We start from the raw sequence: 23,445 nt of genomic DNA on the forward strand, positions 1-23,445 counted from the left end.
AATTAGCATTGTAATACCTAATTTCAAAAGCCATAATATTATTATGTCTGCTGAGTTTATTTTATGAAAAGGGTAAAAGTCTGTAATTATGTGTCTAAAATGTCTCCGCAAGAAGAACTGTGAAGACGGACAAGTTTACTCTGTTTGTATACTGAAATGTTCTTGTTTTACTAAGTTCAACCGTATGCAGTCAAAACATAAACAAACAAAATGTGAACATAACAGACGAAACTCTTACAGATTACAGCTTTCTCGGTATGGTATCACTATACTAAATCAAAGACTTATTTGAAAAGACGATATCGATTTCGTCACTGAATTCCTATGTTTATTGTACGAGAGAATAATTGTTCCCTGTTTTGATAAACAGGTTGAGGATAGTACCCATTGGTTTTTCATTGATAGTTACGAGCTTCAGATTGATATCAATAGCGTAAGAGATCGTGCCCATCATGGTTTGGCATTGATAGTTACAAGCTTCAGATCGATATCAATAACCTAAGAGATCGTGCCAATTGGATTGGCATTGATAGTACCGAGCTTCAGATTGATATCAATAGCTCGAGATCGTGCCCATGATGGTTTGGCATTGATAGTTACGAGCTTCAGATTGATAAAGATAGCTTACGGGATCGTGTCCATTGGTTTGGCATTGATTGATTAAGAGCTTGTGTCCGTTTTGACATTGATAGCTGAGCTTGTGTCCGTGTTGACATTGATAGCTGACAAATTGTACCTGGATAGATACGGGTTTGAAATCCCCTTATGGAGTAAGGCATTTACTACATGTATTGGAGGGTAGGAGGGTAGGAGGGTAGGAGGGTAGGAGGGTAGGAGGGTAGGAGGATAGGAGGGTAGGAGGGTAGGAGGGTAGGAGGGTAGGAGGGTGGGAGGGTAGGAGGAGGGTTGAGTTTTGAGGTACGCGGATCGAGCAAGGTCGGAGTTAAGTCAACCTAACTCCGGGACCCTCTCCCGCTCCAGGCCACCAAACCTTTCAGAACCATTCAATTTATTTTCATATAAATATTCAATAATTTTTCAGATTAATCAGTCACATTTCAGTTCTCAATCAATTTACAACTCTTATCTAAAAATAAAGTAGGATTTTAAGCTTTAGCGAAATTGATATTTTTGTAATCGTGAAAACAAAAATAGCAGATTTTTTAACAACAAAACCATTTCTATAAATGTTGGTTTTTTCAGTTGCACCGAAATCGTCTTTCATTTTTTAATTTTCTAATATTTTTTTAGTTTATTTTTATTGGAAATTATTTGATTTTGCGTTGAAAAGAAATGTGTCCCTATAATGCCTTGAATCATAATACGGTGAGACTCATAAAGCTGCGGAATAGAAAGACGATTGTTGTACTCAAGTTATAATATTAAAAAGTCAAAAACATGAAACAAGGTGAAGTGTACCCAGACTCAATTCACTCTCATAGGTTGATTTTCAAACTAATGATTAAAATATTTGCTTTATATTTAAAACAACCCAAAATATAAATATAATATAATATTGCTTAAATATCGTCTTCGTATTCCATGATTTTATGGCTCTGTTCATAACTGATTATAATTAAAAGTTAGTTCAAAAGATTCTTTCTTTTTGGTTCGTTTCTTTTTTAGAGAGCGTTTTAGAAAAATCAGTTTTGCGGATGTTTTTCTAAAATACTCTTTGCGAAAAAAGGACCCTCTTGTTCAGGATGACATACAATTTCTTGATGCTTCTTGCCTTCTGCGCAGCTGCGCATGCTCAATACTATCCCAGGTACAACAGTTACACAACTTAAAATGCCTATATCTTCAAACCAGTGCATTAAAAAACACCATATATTTACATATTTGTCATTTTATAGGCTCGTAATCTTAACTTTTCCTAACATTTTAAACAGATGAAAATTCATTTTTGCTCATAAAATTAAAAGTAAATTTTTTTATTACTAAATAAAATGAGATTTTGCCACAAACTCTAATTTTCTAATCCCCATATTTGTTCAACCTGATCCTTCAAACTTGAACCATGTTATCTAACAGAATGAACAGTTTCAAATATCATTCCAAGGTGCATCATTTAAAGGTCTATTGCAAAAATAAAGGGATTAAAAATTAGAGTTTGTGGAGCAAAAACTAAATTCCTTCGGTATAAAATCTATTTTATATTTAAAATTTTTTTCCTGAATATTTTCAAAAATAACAAACACTGTTTGAGTTTCTAATATTAAAATAAACAATCACTTCCTCTAGTTATGACGACAACCTATCTGGATCCCATGGATACTCCGACTACGGAGTTATTGACTACGGAGTTAACTCCTCAGCTCTTCTCTCCAGTCCAAGGAGCAGAATATCTAGATCCTTTACAACCCTTCCTGCATCCTACACATTAAGTAAATTTGTTTATCGATAATTAACCATAACTCGGATTTGAGGACGCACTATTGAGAATGACCATAAGGACTTTTTAACAATAATAAAAACGCTTTTATGAATTTAATTTAAGGACTTATAGAAATGTCACAAACAGACTTACTCAGCAGCTTTATATTATTAACATTCATCACTTTTATTTTAACTTTTAATTCAGTCATAATTCTCATTTGAAGACATATGCACTATTGAGAAAGAACTAATGAGGACTTTTTAACAATAAAAAAAAACTTTTTCTAAACTGAATGAGAGAAATGTGACCTACATAGCACCTTTCTATAATAATATTAATGTTTTTATCTTATTTAGCCGCGTCATTCACCCTGAAGATTCCTCTGACTGATATTGGAACATCTCTCTCTCTTGTTGTTCCCTTCTCCTTCACATTCCCCTCCACTTCTCGTTCCTTCGACGGGAGATCGTTCCAGGAAGATTCTGAGACTGGTCGTTCCTTTGGTTCCACCACGCGCGCTGATTTGTATTCTACTCTGGAGAAATATATTGCTACTGCGACAGGTCTCTAACACAAAGAAAAAAACAGAAAGCCTTATAAAAGTTTGGAATAAGAGGATTTTATTTTTGCAAAAAATGCTCCAATTGCTGTGTTTCATATTCAATTCAGAACTTAATTTTATCAGTGTCGTCTTCCTGTTCCATAGTTTTATAGGTCTCACTGTAATTCTATTGCTTTTAATGTGTTCTCACTTCTATCAGAGTTTTATAAGATTCTATCAACTTTTTTTAAGATTTAAACCGAGTTTTATAAGATTCTATCAACTTTTTATAAGATTTAAACCGAGTTTTATAAGATTGTACCAAATTTCACATGACTATGAAAGCTTTTTGAGATTCAAAACGTGGTTTTTTAATGACGCTCTGCGTTCATTTTTCAATCAATGTTTATCCTGGTTAGGTATGGATGGTGAAGCTTGTCTGCTCCGAGCTGTTTGTGAGGTTGGAGCTGCCCCTGAACACGAGGATGGTTTGATGGGAGATGCTGTAACAACCCTGCTGACTGCTACCAATACTTATACATCCATCACCAATCCTTCACAGCACGCAAACCAGTACGCTGAGGCTCAGCTCACAGGACAGGTACAGCACAATAATCTTACTAGAAGAATTCATTTGGTGTATCAACCCGGACAAGTGTACCGTACAACTCTCTCTTTAGTTGTCTAAGAGTTGGACTGGTACTTCAATTGAACCGGAGTTTTCAGTTAAAACTAGATTTACCCAATAATGACAATTGGCTTATTTATTGTTAATACAAAAATGTCTATATTCATAAGATTTTTGAATCCTTGAAGGTCGAAAAAACTACGTTGGATCTAATGGGTCAGGTCACTTAACCATTATATACGTACAAGAGTATTAAAAGTAAAGATATGTGCCAATATTAATTTTTATAGGAACTAATTTTTCTGCCACAATTTTTTTCTGCACAAATTTTCAATTTTTTTTTAAATGCCTTTTATTTGATTTCACCTAGTGTACACTGTACAGTAAACAAGCATCTAAAACTCATTCTAAAGCTGGCTAACATATAATCCTCTGATCAATAACATTTTGTATAACATAACAATCCATCTAAAAAATACCATATTAGTAATATAAACTATTTAGATGAGTGGTAACTGTAAAAAGTATGCTGAGAAGTGCCCTATGTCTCTTTTCAATCTGATCGAACGAGTTTAATAAAAATCGAAGCTATGCCAAATACTGATCAACTGAACTAATCAATTCTCTAATCAGATGTTAAAGTTCTCTTTATATTGAATTTTAGGCCGGGAATTTAGTTTTTTTCTAATTTACATCGTCGACTTATTTACAATGCAAACTTTACACTTTAAGACTCAAGACTTTACGTCTGCCTTAAAGAATAAAGACTGACCTCAAAATGTTGAATTCAACTCGATAAACCCGACTTTATACATTCTTCAAAGGCATTATTCATTTATGTAAAAGTAATTTACATATGGACAAAACGACATGTTATTAAATTGTTTGCGTTTATTGTTAAGATTTGTTATAATTTTATTGTTATTGTTTTTAGATTTATTCATTATTGTTACTCGGTTTTTATTTGACATGTTCTCAAATGTGATACAGGGTACATGTAATGTACAAGTGTTATGTATGTATGATGTACAGAAATTTATATGAATAAAGATTGCACAATTTTTTAATTGGATATAATCCTTGACTCTTCCTTTAGTACAAACTATGAGAATCCTTGATTATCCCTTTAATATAAACAATAAGAATCCTTGTTTCTCACTTTAATATAAACAATAAGAATCCTTGTTTCTCACTTTAATATAAACTAAAAGAATCCTTGATTCTCCCTTTAAAATAAACAATAAAAGTTCTTGACTCTCCCTTTAATATAAACCATAATAATTCTATATTCTCACTTTAATATAAACAAACAATAAGAATCCTTGACTTTCCCTTTAAAACAATCCTTGACTTTCCCTTTAAAAAGAACCTTTGACTCTCCCTTTAACAACAATCCTTGACTTTTCCTTTAATAACAATCCTTGACTTTCCCTTTTATATAAATCCTTGACTCTCCCGTTAATTCGAACCTTTGACTCTCAATTTAATAACAATCATTGACTTTCCTTTAATAAAAATCCTTGACTCTCTCTTTCATAAGAATCCTTTATTCTCCCTTTAATAAAAATCCTTAACTCCCTTTGATAACAATCCTTGACTCTCCCTTTTATAAGAATCCTTTATTCTCCCTTTAATAACAATTAATAACGATCCTTGACTCTCCCTTTAATAACAATCCTTAATTCTCCCTTTAATGAGAATTCATGACACTTTCTGTAATAAAAACTTTCGAGGGCGAGAAATCGAGAGAATTTATAAAATGTCGCCTTGGACCATAGTATTATCTATTATAACTAAATCTCAATTGGTAATTGTAAAAATAAATTAATATGAGGGAACAGTTTTAAATATTTAATTAAAAACTTAATATCTGCAAAATTCCATTATCAGTAGGTTTAGAAAACATTTTATAAATTAGATCAATGTCTCCGAAGTTCTGGGTTGAACTGTATAAGAATCCTTTACTCTCCCTTTAATATAAGCTATAAGAGTTCTCGACTCTCCCTTTAATGTAAACAATAAGAATCCTTGACTCTCCCTTTAATATAAGCTATAAGAGTTCTTGACTCTCCCTTTAATGTAAACAATAAGATTCCTTGACTCTCCCTTTAATAAGAATCTTTTGCTCTCCCTTTTATAAGAATCTTTGACTCTACCTTTAATAAGAATCTTTAACTCTCTCTTTAATAAGAATCTTTAACTCTCCCTTTAATAAGAATCCTTGACTCTCCCTTTAATAAAAATCCTTGACTCTCCCTTTAATAAGCATTTAAAGAGGTTAACTCAGTAATAGTTTCAAGTTTCAGTAGAGAATACATAAAGTGAACAACTAGAAGAAGACAAATATAAATTTTCCTGTGAAGAGTCATGTTGTTTTTTATAGTACTTTTCCTTCATGCTTCGAGGTTATTCATTCATCTTTTATCTTAAATTTATTTTCTTTAACTTCTAATCCCTGTCCATACTTTTCCTTTAATTAAGATATTTAGATATATCTCTCATTTAAACAATTTACAGAGTTCCATGTTCGATTCTTAAACATTCTATCTGAGTACGGAGTAGCATTGACAATGATATCGTCGTTTTTTAATCTGAAAACTTGTTAAATTCTAACAATTTCCTACAATGCCTCTGAGCCGTAAATTTTGTTACTTTGATAGAGAACCCACAATTAAACCCAATCAATCATTTAAGATACAAAAATAAGAATATCTAAATTCCTCCTTGATCAGACAAAGGTTTAAAAAGTCTCGTTGTGAATCTAACATGTCGTTCTATTAGTTCGTATATACAAACATAAGGCCAAATATGTGAATATTTTTTTTGATATATCCAAAATTCTGTTCAGTATTCATACTTATGAACAAAATGTATAAAATTTCAAAATGATTAAGTCAGTTCGCAAATACAACAAATATTAGGAGTTTTCAACAGTGTTTCAGCAACCTGATTTTAATTACCCTCCAATTAAAAGATGGCCATCAACGATTCACAACGATAACCGGGTTTTTTTTTGTTGATTTCTGCATCAAATATGTGATATTATGAGTCAGGGATACTGCATTTGAGTTTCAGGATAAGCAACTTTAATTTGAACCTGAATATTTAATATTTTAATCTTATTACGGTCCCTTCCAATTAATAATTTCAATTGTATTTTGGTGAAAAAACTGTGGAATGTACAGGGTGTCCCAATAAACATGGGAATTCAGTGACGAATTCGATATAGTCTTTTCAAATAATTCTTTGATTTTGTATAGTGATACCTACTGAGAAAGCTGTACTGTAAGTATACAAACAGAGTAAACTTGTCCGTCTTCATTGTCATCTTGCGGAGACATTTTAGACACATATTTACAGTCTTTTACCTTTTTCATAAAATAAACTCTAGCAGACAAAATAATATTATGGCTTTTGAAATTAGGTATTGCAATGCTAATTCATAACAAAGACGATATCGAATTCGTCACTTAATTCCCATGTTTTTTGGGACACCCTGTATACAGATAAATACGATCAAATTTTAGAAAATGTCACAATAATCAAAAGAAGTCAGTTTTTTTTAAAAACATCATCTTCAATATTTTTCAGATTTTACTTCTAGACATCTCATAACTAACTTTCATTTTGCTTGCATTCCATGCTTGCAGCCATATTTTCTATTTATACACTAGCTCGCGTTACAGAAAGTCTCTGTAAACAAGAAACGACCTATGATCAGTTGAAAGACCTCATGTCAATATTAAATGTAAAACACAATAATCAAAAACCCCATTATTACAAAGGTTTTAAAGTTATATTTTAGGAAAATGGAACTTCTGAAATTAGTTCTGCAGAACAAGGAACTGAATGTTTTTTAATGATATATCGAACATGATGATATTTTGCATAGATAAATAAATAAACATAGATAGCTTATGTACGCAAAATCACCAAGAATTCTACAGTCCGCGAACTCATACTTCCAGGGGTCAAAGTGTACTTCAATGATAAGCGGGGTAGTTTGGTGTTTTAAAGGATTTCATAATTATTAAACCACTCGGGAGTGAATTTTATTTTGAGAATATCAAATTATCAAATAATCATATTGACGAGAACTGAAGAAGGACATGAGAAGGACTAAACTAACTTTAATTTCTCTCTACAGAACTCATGTACACCACAAGTACTCAATGACATGACATAAGAACAGCCAATGTTCACACCCGAGCTAGTTAATCTATATAATAGGAATATCTTTAAAACATCTCTGTACATTTATATCTCTCAAGATGAAAAATGTCGTCTTATGCGCAATCTATCTTTATCTATGATATTTTGTGTTTGATACTCTTAATTCCGAATTTTTGAACTCGATATCCACAGTGGGTACTTTGATTATTCAGACTTTCGACGTTATTTCAAGGGATCCATTTTAAAGAGGAAATAAGGAAATAACCATTATTGTAATAACCACCTGAAGTTTACATATGCAATTTGTGACGACTCGGAAACGTAATTTTTTAAGATGGAGGGTTACTTGAAATTGTTTCGAAAGTCTTTTGTTTGTTTCATTCCCTCATTCCCCCATTTTGATATTTGTCACTAACCTCTTCCATTCTTTTCAATTCTCAAATATTCAGCAAGGAAGATGTGTGAACTGGTATTCTGGTTTTCATCTAAACTGACTCCGCTCTTATCTCAGGACAAGAACTTTATCATCAGTCCTGTATCTCTATATACCATCCTAGACCTAGGTAAACCAGTCCTGTCTCTCTATATACCATCCTAGACCTAGGTAAACCAGTCCTGTCTCTCTATATACCATCCTAGACCTAGGTAAACCAGTCCTGTCTCTCTATATACCATCCTAGACCTAGGTAAACCAGTCCTGTCTCTCTATATACCATCCTAGACCTAGGTAAACCAGTCCTGTCTCTCTATATACCATCCTAGACCTAGGTAAACCAGTCCTGTCTCTCTATATACCATCCTAGACCTAGGTAAACCAGTCCTGTCTCTCTATATACCATCCTAGACCTAGGTAAACCAGTCCTGTCTCTCTATATACCATCCTAGACCTAGGTAAACCAGTCCTGTCTCTCTATATACCATCCTAGACCTAGGTAAACCAGTCCTGTCTCTCTATATACCATCCTAGACCTAGGTAAACCAGTCCTGTCTCTCTATATACCATCCTAGACCTAGGTAAACCAGTCCTGTCTCTCTATATACCATCCTAGACCTAGGTAAACCAGTCCTGTCTCTCTATATACCATCCTAGACCTAGGTAAACCAGTCCTGTCTCTCTATATACCATCCTAGACCTAGGTAAACCAGTCCTGTCTCTCTATATACCATCCTAGACCTAGGTAAACCAGTCCTGTCTCTCTATATACCATCCTAGACCTAGGTAAACCAGTCCTGTCTCTCTATATACCATCCGGATATGACTCTCTCTCCATATTCTTAGGTATCTATCTTATAAGATCCGCTACAAAAGGATATATTATTCTGACACCGTAATCAAGCGGAGTATTATTCCAACTAACATATATTTTGAATTCTAGGGTACAGCTTACATTAATTAACGTCATTTCAAGTACAACATAATATATCTAGGTGTGTTCAGGTTTATAAATATATCTAGGTGTGTTCAGGTTTATAAATATGGGATTTCCTACAATATTTCAAGTACAACATAATATATCTAGGTGTCTTCAGGTTTATAAATATATCTAGGTGTGTTCAGGTTTATAAATATGGGATTTCAAGTACAACATAATATATCTAGGTGTGTTCAGGTTTATAAATATGGGATTTGCTACAATATTTATTACAGAAGGCATTCATTAAAAATTATGTAGAAAATAATTTCAAAATTTTGCACAAAAAATTTGGAATGGAACAATTTGTGTGATGTTATTAACATTATGTTAGTAATTTCGAACACGCTGTCGTTAATTTCGAAATTCTTTTGTAAGTTTGATATTTCACAAAACTTGTTAGGGATTTCTAACAGTGTGAATTATTATAAAATTAGTATTGTGTTCAGTTTTTTAAAGAATATTTTTTTTAGTTGTTCAGGGATCTGATGGAGAAACGAAGACTCAGATAGGTCAGGATCAAATTACTAAAAATAAAAATATTCTTTATTCTTCATTAATTTAATTCTGAGGAAAATTTAAACCTTTTATTAAATGTTTTCAAAGATTTCGTTTTTAAATGAATACATTTTTTAAATCCAAATGTCAATCCCTGAATATTTAAAAAAGTTTTTAAAGATTTCGATATTATTTAGAGAATGTTTTGGGATGTAAAGAATTTATCAGCTATGAAGAGATTAAAAGGAAGGTTAAAACTGCTGAGTTGACTCTGAAAAATAGGTAAAGTGAGACCCATCAAATGGTGGAATAGGAAGACAACTGTTAGACTTAAGTTCTGAAAATAAATTTTACAGTGAATATGAAACACAATAAATGTGCATTGTGCAGTGTACACAAACCTTTTTCACAGATACTGTAGTGGATTTGCCTCATACAACATCAAATGCATATAAGAGTTCTTAAATATCGTCTTCCAATTTCACAGTTTAATGGTTCCCACTGTATGTTTCAATGTTTATTCAAATACTGCACTATACAATATGAATTAGTACTCTAACGGTAGGATTTCTTTTATTTTCAAATTACTTTGTTATTTCAGTTTGTATATATGTCTGTAGTGTGATGTATGCATTAGAACCTAAAAACTCTGGAATAGAAAATCGACTTTTAGACTCAAGTTATGACTTTAAATAGTTCAGTGAACTTACGGCACAGCAATTTACTTAACCAATGATTTAATGCCTTTGTATTAAAAGTATTTGGTTTGTAACAACAGCAAATACACTTGAGCATTGCTTTAATGTCAGCTTTAAAATTCCACAATTTTCTTATTCTCACTGAAGATGTATTGTACAGTATATAAAATCACAGTAGTTCCTGAAGTAGTCCCCTGTATTCTGTAGTCCTAGTTATAGACTAACTATTTATGATCACAGTGATTCCTTAATCTCATGTAATCCTTATAGTCTAATTTTCCATTACATTGGTTCCTAAAGTAGTCACCCTATAGTCCTATAGTACTAATAAATAGACTATCTATTACAATAGGTGGAAACAGAGAAATGGACCAATTAGAGACAACGTCACAAGTGTCACATATAACAAGGAAAACGAAATTTTCTCACATTAGTTAACATGTTTTCCAAGATTAAATAAAAAAATATAAAAACAGAAAATAAAGAACACATAAAATTGCACTTATTTTACTGTAGGATAATCACTTTATTCTAAAATTATCACTATTATTATTGATAATTTTGTCGGACACAAAAACTGAATTGACACTTGTGACGTCAGAATACAGCTGTATCTATCTGAGAGTGTACAAATTCTACGTTGCCATCTATTGTACTAGAATCTTTATCGTTCTAATATACTAATCATATGCTATCACAGTGGTTCCTGCAGTATTCCTAGTAGACAAATAATATACAATCACAAATTGGTTCTTACGTACAGTAGTCCCTGGTAGACCTTGTAGACTAATCAAATATAATGACAGTAGTTTTTGCAGTAGTCTCCTTGTAGTCCTTATAACATAATCACAGTGGTTTCTTCATTAGTCTGGCTCTGAAGCCCATGTAGACTAATCAAATATAATGACAGTGGTTCCTGCAGTAGTCTCCTTGTAGTCCTTGTAACGTACTTTAATCATATATAATCACAGTGGTTTCTTCATCAGTCTGGCTCTGTAGTCCATGTAGACTAATCAAATATAATGACAGTGGTTCCTGCAGTAGTCTCCTTGTAGTCCTTGTAACGTACTTTAATCATATATAATCAAAGTGGTTTCTTCCCCCCTCTACGCGTGCCCCCCCCCTGAGAGGCTGAGAGGGGGAACCCATGAGGGAGGCTCTTTTAATATTACATCTGCTTGCATTTCCCTTCCTCAGGCCAGGCACAGTGCCCCCCCTGGGAGTTCCAGGCGGGGTCCTGCCCCCCTGGAAAATACTAAATTAAAAGGAAATTACGTTTAAAAAGTAACACCTGACAATGACAAAGACTAAGGATTTGTCTAAATTCACTGTTAATACAAGGAGAGAAAAGTTTTAGCCTTCTAAAGAGAATACTTCATTACACAAGATGTACTATGACGGAGAGCAGACTTAACGATCTTGCACTTAAAGCTTTACACCCTAAAAGGCAGTCTGAGCTCTCTACTGAAAAAATCATTGAACTGTTTGTGCAAACAAATCCCAGAAAATTGTAGCTTAAAAGAGTTGGTGAATATGTAGATTGAGTAAATTCTATCTAAAAAATTCAGAAGAAATTTCGTTTATTAGTAAAAATATAATTTTTAATGATGCTGTGATTATTGATTTATGGTATTTTTATGGTGAACAAAACAAGTCCAGGTGGGAGGGGTGGCAAAAAAAAATAAAAAAGTTATCAATATTATTTCAAAAAAGGGGTTTTTAAGGGGGGGCATACTGTTGCCAAGGGGGGGACCCCCAACGCAAATTCTGCCCCCCCCTAATCAAAAGCCTGGCTCTGGCTCTGTAGTCCATGCATACTAATCATGATGTGTGTCTTTCTATGAGACTATTGAAACAAGTCCTAAGCTTTGCATTAGATTTCTTTCTAATTTATGTAAAAATGACCTCAACACAGTTATTGGCAGAAATTTATTTTCTATTGCAAATGATTGTTCTGTAAATCCTTCGGATCTTAGTAAAATGTTAGTTAAGAAACAATTGAAATATTTTGATGTCCCATTGGAACATGCATGGAAAGTTCCGGTTTTACAAGAACTTTTAAATACAAGAATGAATAATTTATATGTTGAAGGATTCGATGATTACGTAATAACTGAAATGATAAATATGTTATGTAGTGAGTAAAAATAAATGTTTTCTATTTGTGCATAATTTTGCATATTTTTTCTCTTTTCTTTTGAAAACCTGTATTTTCAAAAAAAATTTATTTAAACAAATTTAAACTACACCATTTATATATGTATGTATATCTTTGTGTGTGAATAAATCTTTATATATATATATATATATACATATATAATGACAATGCTTCATGCAGTAGTCTCCTTGTAGTCCTTGTAAAGTACTCTAATCATTTATAATCACAGTGGTTCCTGCACTATTCCTAGTAGACTAAATATATAAAATCACAGTGGCTCCTGCAATAGTCCCTCCTGTAGTCCTAATATACTAATCATTTATAATCACAGTGGTTCCTGCACTATTCCTAGTAGACTAAATATATAAAATCACAGTGGCTCCTGCACTATTCCTCCCTGTGGTGCAAGTAAACTTTTTATGGAAACTGGAGCCTTTGTGGACAAAAATACACCTTTGCTCCCAGAGTTTACTGCAAATCTGAAAAATACCTCAAGGTAAAAGATTTCAAAATCTTTTTAAAAACTTATAACGTTTTTTGAGATGATGCCTCATTAACTTTGTTACTTTAGAATGTTTAGAGGTCCAAAGACTATAAAAGATTTTAAAACAAAATTTTGTAAAAAAGAAAGAAAGAAAAAGGCCCATGTTTTATGAAATATGCACAAGGTGCCCCAACAAGTATGGGAACTGAGTGTTGATTAAGTTTTTATTTTTGAAATAAAAATAAAACTGGTTGAACTTCTTAAAATCTAATGTTTTTAAGTTTAAGAAACAAAATATATTGACCATAAAAGTTCATATGACACGCAACTTTTTTTTATTAATAACAATCAACAATGAAAGACAAGTTGCAAGTCGACTCTTAATTTCTATGTTTATTGGGACACCGTGCATGTCTAATGCATGTCAAACATTAATGTTTGACTTTTTTCCGTTTTTTTCACATCATTAGTTTTCATATGTTAAGAACTCTATAAACGACAAAAAAGAACAACCTTCATATTACAGACATTTTCTTTGGCCAGAATTACAAATACTATATATATGAAAAGGTAATTTCAAGTGACCTTCATGCAAAGATGGCAATGCCCGATTCACAACGGTACCCTTGAAACCTTTATATGATCAAAAGTGTGGAGGAAATTGTCGTTTTTCTGGGTTTAAAATTGTTAAATTTTGATAATAAGTATAAGTTTTCCGGGAGTAAATGCGAAAGTCACTTTTGTAGAGAAACCACAATTGAATTTTATCAGTTTTTATTATTACTAGGGGTTTAATTGAGAATTTATTCTCTTTGTGTACATTTTCAAATTAAAACAAAAAAAAGTTCGCGGATTTTATAAAAAAAGTTCGTGGATTTTAAAAATTTTAACAAATTTAATGGAAAAGGAATTTTGATGGAGGCAAATTTTTGAAATTGTGATCATTCATAAACCCATACAAAATTTGGACCTGATCGGTTCAGCCGTTTTGACGTTTATTGGATACAAACAAACAAACAAATAACAGACAGACAAGCAAAGTAAATATATATATACAGATAAACATGGATGTTTATTCATACATGAACAGACAAACCTGATTTAGGATTCATTTGATAACAATGAGAAGATTTTACTGTGTATAATTTCTAAGTAATTTTTTAAGCTCTTACTTAGGAATTATACACCCCGAAAACGTCTCATTGGTACCACATGAATCTAAAATTTATCTTTATAATTCTGCACTCTCGGTTTAAGTATGATACCTAGCCGGTCTCTCCCTTAAATAAGCTGAGAGGTAATAAAAACTGCTTGTTCTAGGTTTGAATTAGTCGAGTTTATGAACGCTGATGCTACCGCGAATACTATTAATACCTGGGCTTCAACCTCCACCAACAACCTCATCCCAACCATCACGCAGAGGGAGGAGATTCTTCCCAACATGAAGATGATCTTCGTTAACATTATCTACTTTAAAGGTTTAGAGAGGGGTGTAATTCAAGTGACCCTTCATGTAAAGATGACAATGCCTTTTTTTACATCGGGCAACCTTAAACCTTTGTATGATTAAGTATGAATTAGATATCCATTATTCCAATTTTTAGTTTCTTTAAATTGTTTTTATTTTCATTTTACACATTTTTTGATTTTAGGAAACAATGAAAAATTTTACAGAAATATAAACACTTTTCGATGTTATCTTTCCCATTGTAAGTTTCAAGGGTACCGTTGTAAATCAGGCATTGCTATCTTTGCATGGTGGGTCGCCTAAAATCACGCTAAATTAAGCATTTCAGATTATTTTGTTCATTAAAAAACTAGATAATGAAATTATGGAAGGAACCCTTTGAATGTTTATATATTTATTTAAATATTATTAAAAACATAAACTCAATATTTTTTATTTTCCTGGAGAATCTGTGGTGCTTTGCTTCCCTCCCTATCATTTTTGGTTTGTAAGCAGTCGATTGACCTTTTTTTACTTTTATAAAATTCCCAGGGATGATGATTTCCAATTTAAAGTTGTTTTTAAACAATATGCGGGGGGGGGGGATAAATTCGATAAGGAACAGAAAGGCCAAAAAACCTCGATGTGCAGGTTCGAAAAAATACCCAAAATGCAGGCATATATCTGGCATATTTTAAAAATCATTTTAAGGGATTGAATTGTAAATTTGTTTTCCAACAAATAGGAAAACCTCTTTTTTTGTAACATTTTTACGTGTAACACTTAATTTGTTTGATTTAACAGACCTTTATATATGGTTGACTCTTATCAGGGCAGCCACCGAACCACTTACATATGAAGGAAAAAATAGAAGAAAAAATATATATTTTACTCTCGTTAAAATATTGAAAGGGTAATTTTTATAAACCATTAATCTTTGATCGTCTCATATTTTTCAATGGTCAATAAAAGACATCAAAATACTAACATAAAAAAATAATGTTCTTTTCCTGCTTTGAACAATTAACTGCTTGTTTACTATCCGAATTATTTCATTGTAGATGAAATATAATTATTTACAACTACTCTAAAGGGAAATTATGGAATTTTACTTTTCCAAGAATTCACAAGGCAAATTTTCCCTTTTATAGTTCCAGGAGTTTTAAAAGAAAAGTTGGTCGAGAGAATACAATTTTTTATTTCCCGGCCAAAAAAGTAGAGGAAATTATGGGTCGGTGATATTGGCTAAATTCCGGTAAAAAATTAAAGCTGATCTTGATACACATGATAAATGCATTTGAAATGTGATCTAATTAATCATGTGGAAGATATCGTCGTTTTTCTAGCAAAAATCTTCAACTCTCTTTTCTAGAGAAACCACAATTGAAAATAATCAAATTTCAAAGTAAAAAAAAAACATGGTAGCTCATTCATTTTAGAACATATAAAACTTGCTAGTGCTACCGTTGTGAATGGCATAGCACTCTATCAGTAGAGGGTGACTTAAAATAAAGTTTTTGAAAATATTATCTTTTTCCACGGGGTTTCTTTCACAAACAAAAATACTGAAAGACACGTTTGAGACAAAATCCTACTTTCAGATTGTTTTTTTAAACCAGGTAGTCAGTAAAGTATCCATCTCATTCTCAACATTACTTTTTCTTTTCTTTTGAATATTCATGACAGAAACAAATCTCAAGAACTGAAGAGGGTAAACCCATGGACCGAAATATAAATCTTTTTTAAATGTGGGTCATCATCAACCACTAATTTAAATTTATTTTATGTTATGGAAAAAATTAGAAAGTAAACTGACTTTTAATGTTCCATCTATGATAGGATTCTGGATGAACAAGTTTGATCCCGCAATCACCCAATAAATTAAGATGTATTTCACGGAACACAGGGAGATAAAATAGTTCCAATGTTTAGGATCCTGGATGAACAAGATCTATTCCACGGAACACAGGGAGATAAAATAGTTCCAATGTTTAGGATCCTGGATGAACAAGATGTATTCCACGGAACACAGGGAGATAAAATAGTTCCAATGTTTAGGATCCTGGATAAACAAGATGTATTCCACGGAACACAGGGAGATAAAATAGTTCCAATGTTTAGGATCCTGGATGAACAAGTTTGATCCTGCAAACACCCAACAAGAAGTATTCCATGGATTACAAGGAGATAAAACGGTTCCAATGATGCACTTGGAGGGAAAATTTATGGTTGCATATAACTCAGGTAACAAGAATTTACCATGATCAATGAAAATTTTAGTACAGAGAGTTGGAAAAGGTTTGACCAATGAAAGTAGATATGAGGAGAGTGAGATTAAGTTTAAGTTACACTTAAAATTTAATTCATCCATTTATTTTCGTTTTTAGAAAAACCTGTTATATAGTTGCAAATCCATTGAGAAAGATAAATAGATAGATGGTACATTTTTTTTAGAAAAGTCCCAATAGAATTCAAAACTTATGTGTTGTGGACTTCGGGATTAAGCTTAATCTCTATCTTCTGCAGACCTATACGGATTAATTTAATTTATCTTTGATACTCCGTGAAGTTCATTATACCCTGCAGAGAAAATTAAAATGAAGGGATACATATAATATATATGCATTATAATTTAAATAAACATACATATAATATATATGCATTATAATTTAAATAAATATGCATATAATATATGTGCATTATAATTTAAATAAACATACATATAATATATGTGCTTTATAATTTAAATAAATATACATATAATATATGTGCATTATAATTTAAATAAACATACATATAATATATGCGCAATTTAATTTAAATAAACATACATATAATATATGTGCATTATAATTTAAATAAACATACATATAATATATGTGCATTATAATTTAAATAAACATACATATAATATTTGTGCATTATTATTTAAACAAACATACATATAATATATGTGCATTATAATTTAAATAAACATACATATAATATTTGTGCATTATTATTTAAATAAACATACATATAATATTTAAATAAACATACATATAATATATGTGCATTATAATTTAAATAAACATACATATAATATTTGTGCATTATTATTGAAATAAACATACGTATAATATATGTGCATTATAATTAAATAAATATGCATATAATATATGTGCATTATAATTTAAATAAACATATATATAATACATGTGCATTATAATTTAAATAAACATACATATAATATATATGCATTATAATTTATGCAATAATTTAATTATTGTTTTAGGTTTAAAGTTTATGATGGTTATCTTACCCTACTCCGGACTCAATATATCAATGGGTTTGATACTACCTGAGGAGGGGACAGATACCGCTCAGATCATGGTAATCTTTATATATGTACTTTGATTTTTCTCTCTGACTGTTTGTATCCAATAAACGTTAAAACGGCTAAATCAATAGTGCCCAAATTTTCTGTGGCAACTCACATAACCCATGAAAGGTTTTTTGCTGGTCAAAGTTGAACATTTTTACCCGAAAAATAATGTCGCGACATTTATTATTTTTCCTCGAAATTTTGAGAACGATTAAAATGGGGAATTTTAAAGCAACAATATAGAGCTACAGAAGGACGCGAAGCGCTTTAGTAGCTTAGGATTACATTTTCAACTAGTTGAAGTTCCCGATAGTGCACCTAGAAGACATTTTTTTAAATAAAAAAAACAATTTGATTTTTCAATAAAAACCCTAGGTAGGGTTTTTGCGAAGAAACTTTGCAAAAACTTTCGTTCGTATTTTGCGAAATTTCGCATTTTTTGCGATAATGAGTCAAGCAAAAACGAAAGCGAAATTTTGCAACAAAAAAATTGGCGATGAATATTTTCGCTAAAATTTCGCATTTTGCGAAAATATTTTAGCTAACATTTTTTCCGCGAAAACCATTGGTGTTGAAGCTGTATTTTGTTTATTTTCGAATATTGTCGCGAAATTTTCTCAGTTATTCGCGAAAAATTTCGCACTTTTCGCGAAACAGATTGAAGCGAAATTTTGCGAAAAAGCGAAAATTTTCGCATTTTCCGCGAGTGAACGAAATGAGAAAAAATGCGAAATTTTTACGAACATTTTTTCTTTTTGCTGCAAACCCTACTCCTGGGGTACTCAAGGGTTTCCTTTAAAAAATGCTAGCCCATTCGGTTCAGCCGTTTGGCCAGCTATAGACATTTGTTTAAAATCTGTCGCATGGAAAGAGACTGTTTCAAACGGAACTCTTAAACCTTAATCTTAAAAATTTATATGATATCGTTGTTTTCCTAACTTGAAATGTGTTTAACTTTGTAATTTGCAATTGTTACAATTGTTTTATGTGGCAGACCACAATTTGGAAATGCCAGGCTATTTCGTATTATTAATTCAGGAACCTTGCTTCTAAATTATGGTTGAAGATTGAATTGTTTAAAAAATTAAAGACGATTTTCAAATTGTCATCAAACTGTCATGTTATGTTATTATATAAATTGATATTTAGAAGAATATGCATACCGGTGAGTTGAACCAGATCTGTGAGAACGAAACTCCGGATGCTGTTATCGAAACGGAAGTATCTCTGAAAGTTCCGAAGTTTACGTTCAATGTTGAAGTTCCCTTGAAAGAACACATGAAGAGACTGGGGGTTAAGGATTTGTTTGAAAAAGGAAAAGCAAACTTGAAGAAAATGTCGAGCCTGGAATTGTATGTGGATGAGATAATTCATATAGCAAATATTGATGTGAGTTAATAACATTTAACATCATTCTGTTTCCGTTTAACATCATTCTATTTCCGTTTAACATCATTCTGTTTCCGTTTGTTTTTGAAAAAAAATTAATTTAATTATTTTGAAAAAATCATTCAGATATGACAACCAATAGTTATCGATTATTTTTCGACGCATTCATATATAGTTAATATTTCATAATATTTTTGCTTTTGTTTTTAAAAATAATTTTTCGCTGGCGCTGGATTTTCGAACATTCTTGGAAAATATAAAAATATCGTCTTCATTATCAAAAATCCTCGAAACAGGACTAAATGTTTTCAAAAGTAACTCTCAGATCATAAATTTTTTTTAAATATTATGAAATATCAACTATTCGAATGCGTCGAAAAATTAACGATTATTATTGTATGTAATATCTGAATGATTTGTTAGGAATTAAAATGATTTGTTTTCGATCCGAGTTGAATGTTGCAACTTTCTGAATTTGTATGGACACTACGTTTCTCGATATGAGTCGTTTTTAACAATTTTCTCCTTATTGACGCAACAGATAGAAGTAAAATTAGCAGCGATAAAATGCGACAATTTTTTGCCGTAAGCTTATAACCCTTTTCATTTTTCGCGAATACTCCCTTTAAATTCCAATAGTTTCGTAAAATAATTCTCCATGATTTTAGTTTTCTATTCCCCAGTTAGTCCTTCGTAAAGCAAAGTTTATACAAAGTCAATTTTTTACTGAAATATTTTTTCCCTATGCAGGGGCGTATACAGGCGAGAAGGCATAGGGTTCACCCCCCCCCCCCTCCCGCCCCCTTGATTAGCGAAAACTACTTATCCCAGGAGTCAGGCAGTCTCAAACAGAGGCTAAGCCGCCCCCCCCCTCCCGGTGGAAATTTAAGAAAGATTAAGCCCCCCTCTCCGTCCCCCTTCGACCAATTCCTGTATACGCCCCTGACTCCATATATATTTGTATTCCCTCTTATTTTTTATCTCTAATTGTAAAACTATAAAACATTTAGGTAAACGAAGAGGGATCTGAAGCGGCTGCAATCTCAAAGGTTTCTTTTAATTAGCGTCCTTAAAGAAATTGTTTTTCTAGACCAGAAAAACAAGAAAACGACCAAGATCTTGCACATTTTAGTAAATAGTAATTCACAAAAAGAGTTGCTTCGAGAAAGATACAAAGGAGACCAGGTTTAGAATCACCAATCACTTCAAATTTCCTGAACAATCCCCAATTGAATCACATAATAATTCGTGAACAATCCTTTTAAATTATTTCATAATTCGTGAACAATCCCTTTAAATTCTTTCATAATTCGTGAACAATCCCTTTAAATTATTTCATAATTCGTGGACAATCCCTTTATATTATTTCATAATTCGTGAACAATCCTTTTATATTATTTCATAATTCGTGAACAATCCTTTTATATTATTTCATAATTCGTGAACAATCCTTTTATATTATTTCATAATTCGTGGACAATCCTTTTATATTATTTCATAATTCGTGGACAATCCTTTTATATTATTTCATAATTCGTGGACAATCCTTTTAAATTTCTATTCTAATTCTATTCTATTTCTATTCTATTTCTATTCTATTTCTATTCTATTTCTATTCTATTTCTATTCTATTTCTATTCTATTTCTATTCTATTTATTCGTACACAATTATAATGGTACAATTTAAAATCAACGAGAAATGAGATATATAACATATAAAATATAAAATTAATATATAGTCGAAAAAAAATTTAAAAAAATAAAAACTTAGTTAGTTTTTACATATATCATCAATAATTACATCTATTTCATCATAGTTAAATCCTTCCAAAACATTTGGATTTGACCGGATTAATAGTAAATCTTTTAACGTGGAATTCTCCACGCATTTTCGGCCGGATTCGCGTAAATCTTGTTTGACATAACTAGAGACTTGTTCAAGGACAGTTTATCTACATAGGTTTCATTTGCAATATTAGATAAATTCTTACATAATTTTGTTCTTTTGTCATTTTTGCATAAATCAAACAATAGTCGGATGCTGAGCTTGCGACTTTTAACATAGATTTGCAAAATGATACAAATCGGCTACACAACATAGTTTTTAAATGAATTTGCTCAGAAATTTGTTCAATAAAATATCTATGAGTTTGTCGTGGCAAACCAAATAAAATACGAATAGCAGTATTCCAAGAAGTATACAGTTTTACAGTGTTAGCACAAAACAAATAATTCTTGAACAATCCCTTTAAATTATTTCATAATTCGTGAACAATCCTTTTAAATTATTTCATAATTCGTGAACAATCCCTTTTAATTACTTAACTTCAGAATTTTAGACAATCCCTGTAAATCTCTTCAAATTTTGTGAACAATCCCTTTAAATTACTTTATAATTCGTGGACAACTCCATTAATTTAAAAGTTTTCAATCCAGGTGTCCGTTGTTGAAAACCGAATGATGGATGATGGACCTACTCAAATGTTTTTTAATAGGTAAAATTTAAATTCTTATTTTTTCCTAAAACTATTTTTCATTTTTTTAGGCCATTTTTGTTTAAAATCTTCAGCAATGATGAGAAGATCCCCCTGTTTATGGGACAAGTGCTAAATGTTGAGATCAACAGTAACTCAGCTCCGGTCAACCCTGTCTAGTTTATGGGACAAGTACTTAATGTTGAGATCAACAGTAACTAAGCTCCGGTCAACCCTGTCTAGTTCATTGTGCCCAAGGGTTTGGTCACCTTTTTGAAAATGTAGAAACTAACCCAAGTTTCGGAATAATGAAATTTTTATTGCTCAAAAATTACCATAACAGCCAGATTCTACAAATCTTTCTGTCTAAAATAAGAGTGTTTTTGCAGCAGATTTTTGAAATTATTTCCCTTTTTAAATTAATGAAAAAAATAGATTTTAAATATATCTGTTTACTTAATCGTATTTTGTGCCTTGTGTTGTCATAAAAATTAAATCCACAAAAAATCTGTGTTTTTAAAAAGGTGAGCATTCTCTGGAAAGGGGCACGTTATCTTAAAAATTATATCTGACCAAGCATTAATTAGATATTAATAATTTTCTTTTTCAACATTGATCATTTTCAATAAGTTTTACTTCAGAAACAATGGAAGATATGATTAGAATTGAACACTTGTTAAGCTTGAAAACTGTTAATATCTTCAACAATTTTGATCGGATAAGGATTTAAGGGTAACGTTCTCTCTATAAATAATTCATAACACTCCCTTTAAATTTGAAATATGATAATAAAGAATAAGTTGAAAAAAATCTTTCACTCGATCAAAAATAAAGCTTTATGAAGAATGAGAATCACTTTCAGTTGTAAATAGCATTTTATTTGGTTAATAATGGCCAATAAAAAACTTTTTGAAATACGAGTGATTGCAGACAAGGAGTTGCAATACTTTAATATATGCTAATAATAATTATGATAATAATAATAAATCATTTTATTGCTAAAACAAATGTTGAGTGTCGAATTAGTAAATTTAGTAAAATAAAATTGCTATATCTGGATTTATTTACAATATTTACAGTAAATTTGTCCCATTTGCTGTTAGCAAAGGGTTATAGCTTGCAGAGCTGTTTTTAATGCTTTATCGTAAAATTTTATATTTTTTTGTATATGTACTGTGAGCAGAATAAGTTAATAAGTAAAAACAAATATAGAAAGTTAACCAGGGAATTAAGGAATAAATAATTTGTATGTAAATTTTCTTACAGGTTACACCTGAACCAGTGGCATAACTAGGACTTTTGTGAGGGGAGGGCAACATTTTAAAAAAAAAAATCGCTGTTTTCAGGATTTGAAGTAAAAAACTGCCTTTTTTTAAATTCTGTGCTCAATTATAATGCCAAATTCTATAATAACCATGGCTTGTTCTTGTGTATAAAAAAATATGCTTCAAACAGCTTTAAAATGAACAACATGAGTGAATCAATTGAACATGTGCGCGAAACGGCGACATTTTGTTATTCTTTTAGTTTCTTTCATGCATTTCTTAGCGTCTGTTAGTCTCTAGCATAGTCATATTCGCTATGTATATAAATTCCCAATCAAACTCTACAGCGTCAGCAGTTCTTTGTAATTCATCCAAGCTAGTGTATGGAATTGGAACCTTAAATGATGCATGTAATTTGTAATACTCGTGAGGAGTATTATATATACAGCTTTTTTGAGACGATAAATTGGGAATGACAGACTTTCTTCAGCCCCCCTGTCGAATTTTTTTTTCAAAAAATTAGGCGCTGTTTTC

The 23,445-nt window shown here is 31.4% G+C and overlaps 2 protein-coding genes across 3 annotated transcripts; both read left to right on the plus strand.

Moving 5' to 3' along the window:
* The first annotated feature begins 1,024 nt into the window (after positions 1–1,024).
* On the plus strand, positions 1,025–4,570 carry LOC111697361 (uncharacterized). Of its 2 annotated transcripts, XR_002764272.1 has the most exons (7): positions 1,025–1,098; positions 1,703–1,768; positions 2,245–2,387; positions 2,737–2,943; positions 3,341–3,522; positions 4,054–4,184; positions 4,309–4,570. XR_002764272.1 is itself a non-coding variant. In XM_023467343.1 (6 exons), the coding sequence occupies exons 2-6, from the start codon at positions 1,704–1,706 to the stop codon at positions 4,123–4,125; spliced, it is 669 nt and encodes a 222-aa protein (XP_023323111.1). In that variant the 5' UTR covers positions 1,025–1,098; position 1,703; the 3' UTR covers positions 4,126–4,568. The 2 variants fall into 2 exon arrangements, 1 of the variants encoding a protein (XP_023323111.1); XM_023467343.1 differs by having other exon boundaries at positions 4,054–4,568.
* A 2,786-nt stretch (positions 4,571–7,356) lies between these two features.
* On the plus strand, positions 7,357–22,456 carry LOC111697373 (leukocyte elastase inhibitor). The gene is made up of 12 exons (XM_023467356.1): positions 7,357–7,391; positions 8,172–8,285; positions 9,608–9,646; positions 9,830–9,914; positions 12,865–12,984; positions 14,293–14,450; positions 16,541–16,663; positions 17,694–17,791; positions 18,933–19,172; positions 20,183–20,221; positions 21,609–21,667; positions 21,718–22,456. The coding sequence occupies exons 2-12, from the start codon at positions 8,180–8,182 to the stop codon at positions 21,824–21,826; spliced, it is 1,176 nt and encodes a 391-aa protein (XP_023323124.1). The 5' UTR covers positions 7,357–7,391; positions 8,172–8,179; the 3' UTR covers positions 21,827–22,456.
* Positions 22,457–23,445: the final 989 nt, after the last annotated feature.

The sequence above is a fragment of the Eurytemora carolleeae genome, unplaced genomic scaffold, assembly GCF_000591075.1.
Source record: "Eurytemora carolleeae unplaced genomic scaffold, Eaff_2.0 scaffold10, whole genome shotgun sequence".
NCBI lineage: Eukaryota > Metazoa > Arthropoda > Copepoda > Calanoida > Temoridae > Eurytemora > Eurytemora carolleeae.